The sequence below is a fragment of the Branchiostoma belcheri genome, unplaced genomic scaffold (genome assembly GCF_001625305.1).
Source record: "Branchiostoma belcheri isolate BF01 breed outbred unplaced genomic scaffold, Haploidv18h27 scaffold16, whole genome shotgun sequence".
In the NCBI taxonomy this organism is placed as follows: Eukaryota; Metazoa; Chordata; class Leptocardii; order Amphioxiformes; family Branchiostomatidae; genus Branchiostoma; species Branchiostoma belcheri.
The window spans coordinates 3,183,681-3,197,390 of record NW_017803046.1 but is presented as its reverse complement, the minus strand read 5'-3'; the positions used below and the strand labels follow the sequence as shown (position 1 = coordinate 3,197,390).

Sequence of the window (13,710 nt, the reverse complement as noted above, 5' to 3'; positions counted from 1 at the left end):
ATATTGTATTGTGCTGGGTAGGAATGCAAACCTATACATGTGATTAATGAAAAAATAGTCATTTGTTGGGGCAGAGGTACCAAAGAGGTTTGTTACCTCCATGACAATAATACAATAACATCCATGACATGTCATGGAGGTTATATTTTTGGCATATTTCTAACGTTGTTACGTTACTGACATGATTTCTTCCTCTACTTGTAGATGTAGCTTGATAGAAAACATATGATCACCATGCACTATATCAGTTACATATCTATTACTGTGAAACATAATTCTTTGATGTTATTCATGTGTGAAAAAAGAGGTGTGCTTGCGCAATAAATTGAATAATGTTCATATTAACAAAACAAAAATAGTACCCATACCCTAGTTGGTCACCGCATTCCTGGTAATATTATAGTCATGTGTAACAAAACAATGTTATCGCTTAGCGACCTTTTGAAAACCTCTAGTATTTCATGAATTTGACTACTGTTTTACTCATGAGAGCATTACTGGCAAAATAACAACGTGACTATATGGAATTCATGTCTTTCAAAACCTGGTATTCCATGAATTTGACTACTGTATTACTCTTGAGAGCATTACTGGCAAAATAGCAACATAATTTATATGGGATTCATAGGATTTATGTCTACAGTGATAGGTTTATTGACAAAAGACAGGCGGAACAAACTGTTATTGTATACATATCGGGTAATGTTTGTAAGGTTATGCTCTGTAGATTGGAAACATGTGTACGAGTAACTGGCGGAAATAGGTGTCCTGGTGTCATTATAAAACAAGCCACTTGGCGTGTACATGTACCTACTCATCTGTATTGGTTCCGTTTAACTTGTTTCTCAGGAAGTCTATCTGGGGTGTTTGGTGTCAACCAAAGAGTAATGACATCTCAAGATACTGTTTGCGGTTCCCCCCCAACAACACTTTAGGATATACGTCTACTTCCATCAATATTGATAACATCCGACCAACCAAACTCCAGTACGTTCTTTGTAAACAATTTCAAGTATATCTAAAATGTAGTATGACAAATTATCCATGCTGGTTATATATGCAGTAGCAATTATCAAAGACGGAATGTCACGAGAAAATGCCACCACAGTGATTGTGTAGTCACCACAATCCCTTTGAAGTGGTCCAAACGATAACCGAGTATGGAACTTACATGTAGTTGAATAGGCACTGACAAAGAACAAAATACCCACGTGCCTTATATTGCTAGAGGACGCCAGAGGAAGGCACATATTTTCCGAAATACAGAATTGTATGCCTTTGAAGGAGCAGCAGGTTGAATGGGAAAATATTATAGTGGTGTTCATAGGCGTCCATGATGACAACATTTCCATTTTGAACAAAACCCCTTCTTTTGACCAGACTTCCACATGTTGATACGAGTAGTATACTGCGAGGATAGTGATACCATACTGCACTGCGTCAGCTCTAGCAACAAGTTAGCTGGTTAAAGCTGTACATCATGTGTACTTTTGAAAAGGAAAAATAGGTACTTGGTAGTGTGAGGTCATAAACAAAGAAAGATATGGCGGCAACAACGAACGCAATATCCAGTTTGACCGGCCACAAAATCTACCAAACACATTATTGTCCCACTCCGAAATTGTGACTTACTAAAACATGGTAGTGTACACATGTTGTATATATTATAGGAAATGTGTTGTTGGAAATATGTTTGGGAAATAACCTGTTTTGTAGAAACACTTGGTGTTGTGTCATACCCATATGGTTTGACACGTTCACATGAATACCACAGATCAAAGACAACCCTTCAAACAGTTGTGTGGTCGCCATAATAGCTAGTTTGTGTGAAAAGGCGGTAATACGTGAGTTAGATCTTTCCTACAAATGTACGATGCGACGTACCAACCCGCCATATACTCACTTGTATGTGACAGAAAAGATAGCTCAAACGTGCACCCTTTACAATAATTATCACCTCAAACAGCACCTACCTGATTTCTGTTGTCTTCGGAACACAATGGAGGGTCCAAATAGACACCCAACTGTCTGCCTGGAGCCTGGTTTATAGGAAACCTCCGCACTCGCGCGCTGTTTGATATCAAATGCGGTGATGATCGCCCGGCCAGGGTTGGCTTTTCTCCCTTTGTCCCTAATATGGTAGTGACAGTGTGACCCCTCCTGACACCATAATGGCGTACCGCACAACCCAGTAATCTTTTCGATTAGCCGCAGTTTTACACGTGTTTGGCGTGTGATGATAAGTGACCAACTGGTATATATCCACGTATATCCACTGTAAGTTGCCATTTCATTTGACGTAGACGCCAGGCTGGCTGTGGTAATAGTAGTAGTAAGGCCACCTGCATGAGTAGACACCTTACATGTATGTAGCCGATCCTTCCATACCGCCATACTTTTTTTTACTTAAATCTCACCACGTTGAATTTTAAATAAATGTATTCCAGCAACTTTGAAAATAGTAACTAGTAAAAATCCACACGATTAAATACAGAAGCCTGTAAAATATCCATGTAAATTACCTTTATTGCCGTTGTATGAACGAAAACGTACAGTGGCAAGAGGCCCTTGATTCTGCAACACCCAAAGGGGGCCCCCACAGTCTCTCAGAAATTCCAGACAAACTTTTAGTTCTTCGAAGAAATACTAGTATATTCCTGTCCAATTATCCATCGTAATTCCTGTGAACATGCCTTGCTTTTCATTAGACGGAAACTTGTCTGATGTATTGTATGAAGTATTCCACATGCAAACGTTTCCTATGCAGTTCGCCGTTTGTGACCACCTGCCCCTTGCCTTTTCAAGTTCCGCACATGCACAAAACACACCTGTCACCTCCTCGCACCTGCTGAAGCTGTAACTGTAGATTCCTACACTCGGAAGAGACGTGAATCCCCTCCCTTGCTCAGACATGCCTATTCCAACGTTGTTCACACATCCAGGGATTACAGTCGTCTCTTGTAGCAGAAAACCTCAAACCTGTGCTCCGCCTAAGAAAGAATGATCGCGGATAGCAATGAGTCACCCTTCAGCGTTACACCCTTCCAGCTGTAACCTGTTCCTCTTGTCTGGTGCCCTACCCTACCCAAATCTATGCATACCAAACCTTCAAACAGAAGTACTATTTATAGCCTCTGTTACTAGGCAAAATGTCGGGTCTATTTGCTTGTCCTCCGGTATCATGATAAATCATGCTAGAGGTTTTTGATAGTCCTCTAAATGTTACTAGCTGCAGTATACATGTACGCTCATGTCCACACACACAGTTAAGCATGGGTTTCAGAAAAACAAATTGAGTTTATGATGTGCTTACAGGGTAAGTTTATGTTCATCTAGTAAACCTTAGTTAGTCCTTAGTACGGTAATGGCTTAAGCAAACTTTTGATTTTGTAGGTAGCGTTAGACTGGAAGTAATCCTTTAGCACACAGTTCAACGGGGCTCAATTGTGTTACGCCGGATTGCCCTTTATCAGCCATTGACGAAACTTACACAAGTCTTTATACTTTATACAAACATACAGATGACCTGCAAATGAATGGGTTCCTCTTTTTCTCATAATACATATTTAGCATATGGTTCCATTTTTCTAGCACCAATCGTATGCACAGTTCCTTTCAGCGTGTCGCCAAGTTAGGAACAAGGCGTTTGTAACGACTGATACTGTTGGCTGAAAATGGTGACAGAATGGGGAAGTCCCTGTACCTGTTCCTATTTTAGGGCGAAGTGGTACTTTCCAAGGAAACATGGCTGAGTCATCAGAGGGGAGGTTGACTCCCGGTCTACACCATAGGGTAACGTTAAAACTTTTTGTCGTAACCGGTCGTAGTTGTGCTCCGCAAACTGTCTGCAGTTCGGGGGAGCGTATGCTTAAGATCTCCAGAGTTAACCATTGAACAGTGCATGGACCGATAGAGGATGGATTGTACGTATAATCTTTAATGGCGCTTGGGCCAGATATTTACATGTGCAATGTGACTGCTTGCAAATATGCGTATGCCTAAGACTCGACTAAGAGTATGGTCTTTTGAGACCGACTGACAGAGACTTATTGGTCCTTTGAGATCAGAGTAACTTTTGCAGTATAACTCAAGTGTGCTTGTTTCGAGTGACATATGTAATGTCTAACGTAAGTGGGGGCCATACAATCCCTCGTATAATACACCAATGCTCCGCAGTTGTTAGGAGAAGCTATCGCGTAAAGAAACCCACCATAGCCTAGAACTAGTAGTAGTCTCCTGAGATATGGTAATACTCTATATTTCAAGGTGAAGATAATTCTTTATTCAAGTTCAATCATTGCCTTCCCCTTTCTACTAAGAATGGAAGAGATACCGTTTAATACAAATCTGTCATATCAATAGCGTCTCCTAAATAATATACTAAGCTGTGACATTACCATAACACATCCAGCCCAGTGCAGTTTGGCATTAATGACGTACTCACGATTGTAATGGTTCAGCATATAAAAAGAGAGCTGGACCAGAACAATCGAGAATACGCCCATCAACGAGTCCTCCTCATCTAGAAGTAGAAACTCAAAGTATCAATTCAAAGATATTGGGCAAAATAACACCATCTACTGTGTATTAATACTTGTCCTGGCTTCGTCTCGTTGTACCGGTGATGCTCGAAGACCTAAAAAGGAAGGCAATATTTATCCTCCATCTTGTTTTCAGTATTTCTCCGTTCCAGTTTGGCATTGATGACGTACTCACGGTTGTAATGGTTCAGCACAAAGATAGAGCTGGACCAGAACAATCGAGAATACGCCCATCAACGAGGTCATAAGACATTTTCATCTAGGAATAAAAACTCAAAGAAGCAAGATATACAGTCAATACCATCTACTCACTGTGTATTACCTGCCCTGGCCTCGTCTCATGGACATAGACAGGAAAACTGGAGGACGAAATGGACATCATGACAGGTTCTTATTGTTCGCCATCTTTTCCATGAGAAGGGGGAAGCCCCTTAAGCTTGTCTCCAGACGTATACTGGCGATGCTCGAAATTAAAAGACCTAAAATGCAATCATCATCATCATCATGCAATATTTACCGTAAATCTCGATCTTATTTCAGTGTTTCTTCAAATGCGCTCGAACCCCTCCCTTTTAACATTGCAAACGAACTAGCCTCTATGGGTGCATGCTGGGATATACTCAGGACTCAGCCGAGGGTGATGCAATGTCTGGAGACAAGCTTAAGGGGCTTCCCCCTTCTCATGGAAAAGATGGCGAACAATAAGAACCTGTCATGATGTCCATTTCGTCCTCCAGTTTTCCTGTCTATGTCCATGTCTATGATAATATCGTATCCAGCAAGTCGTACTTGCAACGTAAGAGACCATCTGTGTAAGTCTATCCTCTTCTATTCAGCTGACGGTACGTGTGTATATAGACGGCATATTCCCCCAAATGGACGACGACATGGCTGTTATGTTCTCGTTCAGTCCCTTGGAACTATGCATCATCTAACCTGTACAAGGGGTATACAAGGACAATGATGCTTTTAGACCAGCGTCTTCTCTAGATCTTGCAATCCTCGCCCTTTGCCTTTGAATAACAGTCTTTAAATTCGAGAGACATATGGCGTGATCGGCGTGTTCTGACTTGAAAGTGAATGACGTATTTACAATCTACCATGAAGGTGCATGTGTTGCCTTTCCCATTTGAAAAAAAAGCGCGGTTTTTCTAAAACAATCGACACAATCTTCTACCCCAGCATTTGCCCTTCCCATATGATTTCTCTTATCCTAGCCATTCAAGTTCAGGGTCATGTTATTGTGGGCATACAGGCCCCATGCTTCCGTACTGCTGAGAACCAATAACTGTGCGAGGTCACTAATTGCAACCAACCTTAATGTTGTGTCATTTGACCTATTTCATGACTCCGTGGGCAGTTATTACTCGATAGGAACAATGTTAGGGGGTCGAAGGATAATGACGATGATAATAAGGGTAATTTGGGAACTTAAGTCTGTATCAAAGGCCTAGTATCCTTCCCACTAGATGGCGATCGCTATTATCAGTATCACTGAAATATAATACAAGATAGCTTAATGACAGCAAAACGTACGTTAACAGATTCATTCTTTATCTTTGAATGTCTTTAACCGGCGATGACCTGAACTTTGGCCGTTCAGTGGTCGCCGAATTAGCGTAGTCCCTAGTGGAACGGTGCGGGGGGGGGGTAGTCACTTTCCGTGGGCGTCATGGGTATAAATTTTTTTCATGCATACAATTTGCCACACCTTAACCGACTTCACGTTCGAGAGAAGCCAGCGCACGTGTGTCCGGTGTGGGTTAGGAGTTTCCACGAGCAAGAAAAGATTTCGCTAAGATTGTTCGGCAGCACGGTAGGTTAGTGTTTACCTTCCTATCCCAAGGTCCGCCACGTTTTTCTTTTAGGTTTTAGCTGCTTTGAAGGTGTGTAGTTTTCAAGTCTACGGAACAGGTGCGCGGTGGTATTTCTGAATGTTGTGCGGAAATCGGACTGTTCACATTTACTAATGTAGGGTTTTCCTATAAATATAAGGTTCGAAATTGTAAATGGCTACAATTACAAGAAATTACTTATTGGAATTGATTTATGATATTAATTTTGTCTGTAATGTGTGAAAATGTGGTTACAGCGGGATACTGGATGCAAAGGAATGTTCGAACATGTAACACACAGCATACTTGACCTTATAGGTGGAACTGTTTCCGTTATGTCCTCCGGCAACTTAAACCTCCGTTCTCGTCACTGCCAGTGGAAACGCAGGGGAAACGTTTGGATTTAGAAGTTAAAACGGTTTACCCTGCATTATGTGTAACACATGTTTGGCTTTTCCTCACAGTAATGTCGGTAACTGTTTTCCACATGCAGCACATACATGCACGCCTGAAACAAGTAACTTACAAGTAGCGCTACTAGTACAATCCTCAACTTGTCTGGGGCACTAAAGAAGATCATAGTCAGTGAACTAGTAAAGAAATACCATACCTTTGACACATAGTCATACCCACCTGACTCTACAAAGAGAAGTTGGCTTTGTGAGCACCTGAAGTCCTGATTGGCCTGCATTCTCACCTTTGCCAATTTTGGCGTTTGAGTGGGGGAAGCGGATATGAGCCACCTTATATTAATATATACACCCACACCATGATCTAATGTTTGCATAGCGTCACTCACGTGACCTGTAGATGGGGAATCCCCTTGGACGAGTCCATTTGAATATTGGTGGTTTGGCCTCTTGTTAGTTTTTAAAAAGGACCATCATAGAAATGATGTAGAGGTATAAAATTGCTTCCATTGGAAGTAACAAGTAAATGCCACCATTGTCGAATCCAAAATTGTAAAAAGGTTTTTGCGTTTCGTCATGAAGAACACGGGATTTGAAGATGCTTTGCTGCGATTCACCTAACATTATAAAATGAGTTCAACCAGGGTCAACAGGTTGGTCTTGTGACTGTCTAGTAGCCGAAGTTCATTTAAATATCCTACTGGCTCAAAGGAATAGGGACATAGCCATACTTTTCCTTGAAGAATTCAGGAACTATAAATACTATATATACTAGTATGCGCACCAAATTTTGAAAAGGGTATTGCATCATATGCACGTGCTACATGTGTCACGAGGTACTTTAAAGACTTTATCCACGATAAATTTCCCAGAGAAGGCTGTCTTGATGGCTTACCACTGTTTGAGTCCCTTGATACAAGATACGGTATGTACGCCTTATACATATACTCACCAACTTCGATGTAGGGTCATACGTAATATGCACTGTGTTGATCAGTTTTCCAGTAAAAGTAATTATTAAAAGTAATTATTAAAAATTCAGTCAAATATGATAAAATAATCTGTAACTTTACTCGCCTCATCCGCCCGTTGGGTACTGCCGCCATAGTCTCCACAAGACTCTTTTGCAGGGGGAATAAAATAGTAGTGATTGGCCTACAATGACTGTAGTTGTAGGCAAACTGTACCCTCTATGGCCGGCCAACTTCCCTGGCCAGCTACAGTCTTCTTAGGCCGATTTCTACTGCAGTAACTGTAAAAGAGTCTGGTGAGGACTACTGCCGGTACTTGAACGGATCCGAAAAAGTGAAACTAGCTGCAAGCCAACGTTAAACTGATCAGGGGTCGTCAAAAAAGTGAAGTCAAAATGCAAAATCATGACAATAACGCAATTTTGCACATACAAGATATTCAAACCAAGGATAAGTGATTTTACTGTATATATATGTCACATTTTACATTGGGATCGGTTGACATGATTAGCTGATGTAGACGTGGCAGCATCATGTGACTTGGGATTCCCCGGCGCCATACCATGCCACGTACACAGTTTAAAGGTCTTGCTAGATTGACATCGCGACAGTACTGTACACATGGTAGCTATTATTCAGTCATTACATGTGTATGTATTTAAGATCTCCCTATGATATCCCTGGTAACATTCACTAGTGATATAGTAAACTAGAACAACCACCAGGATATTGGATTGAAATAACTAAAACAATCAATGTCAGTGTGTGACTCATTCATAACTTCAAAAACACGAAAGGGTTGGAACTAAAGAACAATGTAATGCTTATTAAGGTGAACTGACAGTTAAGGTATGGGGTACGTGGCAAGTGTTACTGTCTGTCGTCAGATGACATATACATGATGCCCCCATACAGGCAAGACATACAACCATGACCGACGGAAATTGACTTGGTGGCAACCGAATGGGGACGTTAGGCCATACCAATATAATTGGTTGGTTCTTGGATTCGCCCGCTTCATTTTTTTTCTGTTTCGCAAAAAAAAAAAAAAAGATTCAGGTTTTGAATCAACTCCAAAATTCTCATATTTTGGCCCAAACAGTTGAAGAAAACTCCTTGACTTCGTTGTTGTGACAGTTTTTCCGAGAACCAACAATTCAAAATGGTGTGGCCTTAAATTAAGAGACAACAATAACTATGACTAACGTTTGCGCATCAGGCGTCCAGGATTCAACCAATCAGTGCCATGTACTCGCTCCACGGGTCTCTATGGGCGTTAGCTGCATGTAGCAACGAACTGACCGTACAATGTACATAAACATACGCGAGCTATCTTATGCTACAGAAATGTTCACAGGTACGAACCAAGCACGCTTCTTTAATAGTCATGTCTACGATCGCTTATAGATGGTATTACTTTTATAACCAATCAATTTGTAGTTATGTTAGATATTATTTTGTTGTTTTACAGGTACATTGCGGATAGGCCAAGTGACAGCCTATAATGCCAGGATACTCTGTCAAGTTACAAGGAGGCAGAGCTGATCCTAAATACCTGTGTACCAGCTGCGGGTTGTTACTCCGTGAACCCAAACAAACACCATGTGGACACCGGTACTGTCAGTCATGTGTGGAGGAACTCACAAGGTAACATATTTGTAGCGTTATTATAGCGCGTATACGTAACTACGGGAGGGGTGGGGGGCACAATGATCATGTTCCTCGAGACAAGCTTTTTCCATAGTTTGCCATGAATGTACATATTCGTACATGGAGCATCACGGATGCCAACAATATTCCAAACTTTTTGATTAGAACACCGAAGTTAAGATTTAAACGTTGTTTTTACAGGATACATACCAGTCACATCAGACCCCTTCCGCACCGTGTCGTTTATGTACATGTAGTCAGTAGCAACGGGGAATCCCCTCGTTGTTGTGATCGGGATCCCATTGGCATTACAATCCCCCTACCGGCGAGTTCGTGCGATGCATCTGCAGAGCGTGGCCTTTTCAATGCACTGAAAATGTATTGCTCTAGGGAACATAAGCTTTCTTCACCTCTATAACAGAAATTTGTAGGGCTATCTTATATACACAGTCTTGATATAGTGGGCATTAAGAATTCGAAGACTCAGGCTGATGAGGCTACCGTGTCTTAACCATTATTTTGCCTGACGTTTAGGAGCTGGGGAGGAAAATGCAAAGCACGGAGCTGTGGCGAGGTGGTTCAAACACAGGACGTAAGTTGTGTTAAAAACGTTTAAAATTACTCTGGAGACTACTCAAAATAGAATACTTTAGAAGAATTGGTGTTACAATAAAAACTACAACAGTGTTGGGTGGATACAACTATACTACCAACAAGATACTGTCCAAAATGGCACGAAAATTGTCGTAGCTTCAAACATAAACGATAACGTCGATTGTAACACTGATATTCATGATATCAATTCCACCATGTAGTGTACATGTGTTTGTATGTGGAAGCTAGATGATGGTACCTTGATACTAGATCGATGATATGGATCTTTTATTTTATTTTCCAGGTGTACCCCGACAAAGCCATAGAACGGGAGATTCTGATCCTTGCGATATTCTGCAGCAATGTCGATGATGGTTGTAAATGGGAAGGCGTTGTTCGTCATCTCATGGTAAGATGCTGGCATAACGAGTTGCACTCAATTATGGACGATTGGCATTTTATTACATTATAAGAAAACACGAAAATTATATATACCTTTCGATGCAAACGATGCAACGTTTGATATTCTTGGAAAAAAAATGAAGTTCATGAATTATGCCACTAATTATTTCTTTGTGATACATACACCGAATAGAGGACGGAAGCTCCATTTATCTGATCAGTTGTATATATTGTTATGTGACATCGAATGACCACGAGAATATTTGTACAGGAACACTTGGCGGAATGTGACTATGAAAAGATCACGTGTATCAATGCTGGCCAAGGCTGTGTGGCGACTATCTGCAGGAAGAATCTGGCGAACCATCTACAGTCTGACTGTGACTACCGACCTGTGACGTGTCAGTGGTGTGAAGAGACCACGCCTCATAAAGACATGAAGGTAAGGAGTTAGAACACTCGCTGAGTTACATCTAGTAGCATTAGAATATCTTAAAGGGGGAGGGGTACAACTGGCTAATCATTAATTATGACAGAAATGACAACGCAGGGCTGGCAATATATACAATCCCTTATATGCATTATAATACATTATTTTGTACCAAGCAAACCTTTATACAGATGAGGTTTAGGAAAGATAAACATGATAGTGATGTGACAGTGATGTGACAGTTCTTTGTTGTACAGGGTTTTGCATTTTTTATCTTTCGCTTAACATTAATTCCTCTTTTTTTGCTTAGGCGCACAAGCGGACCTGCCCCTCAGCCCCAGTACAGTGTGACTGGTGCAGTAAGAAAGGTCTGACTCGGGCTCAACTACAGGAGCATCAACATCCAGAGACAGGGAACTGTCCTAACATGAAGATAGCGTGCAGCTTTGAACTGCTGGGGTGCAAGGAAAGGGTAATTAGAACTATATACTAATCATTTTCTGAAATGTTTAAGTTTTTCATGATCTTATGATAAAGCCGTGTTGCGAGATGACCATGTACCAGTACATACTCATAATTTGTGGTTCTGTACTTGACATGCACAGATGGAGAAAAGGCAGTTAACAGAGCACTTGAAGAAGACGGTTCAGCCTCATCTGAGCTTGACCAACACATACGTTGTCTGCTTAGCTACCAATTTCGAGCAACACCGACAAAAAGAAGAAGAAGCACGCGAAAATATGAGAATCCTGATTCTTCAACTGGAAAAGGGCATCAAAGATGTCGATGCCAAAATTGTTGAGATCGAAGGCAAGCTGTCAAGCGAGCAACCACAAGGAGCTGCTTCATCTGGTGGCAACAAGACTCTAGAAAACCGGATTGAGCAGGAACGCACTAAGGTGGAAGAGCTTAGGAGGAAAATCGCTGCATGGGAGACAAGAGTCGGCACGTTCGAAGGGATCGTCGCCGTCCTGAACCGTGAGATCGAGAAGTGCAGCTCACAGATGGAGGCGTACGAACGACAACGTCGGCAGGACAGGGAGATCATCGAGACCCTGGAGAGGAAGGTCAGGTCTCTGGAGAGGATCATCGCTCTGAAGGACGTCGCCCTCGCCGAACAAGACCTCCGGATCCAGACCCTCGAACTGACCAGCTATGACGGCATCCTGACTTGGAAGATTCCGGATTTTACACGCAAGCGCCACGACGCCATCACGGGGAAGACAGCGAGTTTCTACTCGCCATGTTTCTTCACCAGCCGTACAGGGTACAAGATGTGCGCCCGGATCTACCTGAACGGAGACGGGATGGGGAAGGGCACTCATGTCAGCCTGTTCTTCGTCCTGATGAGGGGGCACTACGATGGACTACTGCGCTGGCCGTTTAGACAAAAGGTAAATAAATACAGTTGACGTTTTTTTAATTTTTTTGTGACCTTTTGCACACATTGATTGATTGATGTCAACATTTCTCATAGTTCAGGTCTCAGAACACTGAGTGACATAATGGTTGTAAGTGTTGAAGACACTGAAAATGAAGTTTCTGAATCAAATGTTACTATACCCATCATCGGTAAAATTCAACAAGTCCATTTTCTGATTCCCCAGGTATCTTTTATGTTGGTGGACCAGAATAACCGAGAAAATGTGACGGACGCGTTCCGCCCTGACCCGACCAGCTCGTCCTTCCAGCGGCCCACCAGTGACATGAACATCGCCAGTGGATGTCCGCTCTTCGTGCCGCTCAGTCAGCTGGAGAGCAGCAGCCATGGGTACGTCAGGGACGATACCATGTTCATCAGGGTCATCGTGGATACATCAGATCTTTAACTAAACAAACATACTAAGGTTAGTATTTTAAGCTGTTCATACCGTTTTTCGTAGGGAATTAGATACATTATGCCGTACAAACATTACAGGATGAAAGACAATCTGATACAGGAATACTTTCAATACTGAGGAAGAGGAATCCCACATAATCATAAGTACTAAAATGTACAGTTTCCTACGAAAAACGTCTTGAACAGTTTTAAGTACTTTCCATGAAAGGTTACACCTGTGTTTCCAAGAAACGTTCAGTATGTTATATTTAGAACAAAAGAAGGGATGGAGGACAAAAATAAATGCTGGAAAAAATAAATGCTAGGTCTGACAAAGTGTATTAGAAAATATCATAGTGCATGGATTTTTTTCTGACTTACAGTTTATTAAATGTTGTCATTTAGTAAATGTCAATATCGAGACTTTAAAATTCCGGATACTAATAGAGAACCTTCACATAAGAAACAGTAGTACGTGGAATGTCATCAGACAGTGACTGCATCTATAAACAATCATCAAGTAACACTAACTAGTAAGGTTTATCCCATAGGGGTGTGTACGTGTTGTATCTATGTGCAGCTTCTTTATTATACGTATCACCATGATACAGATAATCAGCGCAAGGAATGTTACAGAAATCACAAATCGTACTGCAGCGCTAGCTTGATAGCTCACCAGCATGGCATTCATCACTTTAAAAATACATTAACTACTTGTATGATTTTACAGTTGATACAGTTTGCAAATGTTTGTAAAAACTCACTGTGTAGTTTTCTCCCTCACAGAAAACAGACCTATCATAGCCTATGTGTCAATACAGTAATGTAGGTTATGGAAATGTTACTAACGTAGAATATAAGCATAAATGTATACAGGATTGAAGTGATACTTTACATTTACTAAAAGGTACTTGTGTATACGCATCAATGTTACACATTAAAACACGCCTCATGAAATATACATGTAGAGCTTTGGTTATTTATCCGGGTGAAAACAAATGACCGATGACCTCTAGCCCTGGATGACCTTAAGGATTGGCCTATTGGTGAAGGGGGAT

General features: G+C 41.4%; 1 protein-coding gene across 1 annotated transcript; it reads left to right on the top strand.

The window, feature by feature from the left end:
* The first annotated feature begins 7,486 nt into the window (after positions 1-7,486).
* LOC109466096 (TNF receptor-associated factor 2-like) lies at positions 7,487-13,632 on the top strand. Its single transcript, XM_019763717.1, has 8 exons — positions 7,487-7,711; positions 9,229-9,404; positions 9,942-9,999; positions 10,306-10,410; positions 10,675-10,845; positions 11,144-11,305; positions 11,439-12,227; positions 12,441-13,632. Exons 2-8 carry the CDS (start codon positions 9,262-9,264, stop codon positions 12,660-12,662), a joined length of 1,650 nt encoding a protein of 549 aa, XP_019619276.1. The 5' UTR covers positions 7,487-7,711; positions 9,229-9,261; the 3' UTR covers positions 12,663-13,632.
* The last annotated feature ends 78 nt before the right edge of the window (positions 13,633-13,710 follow it).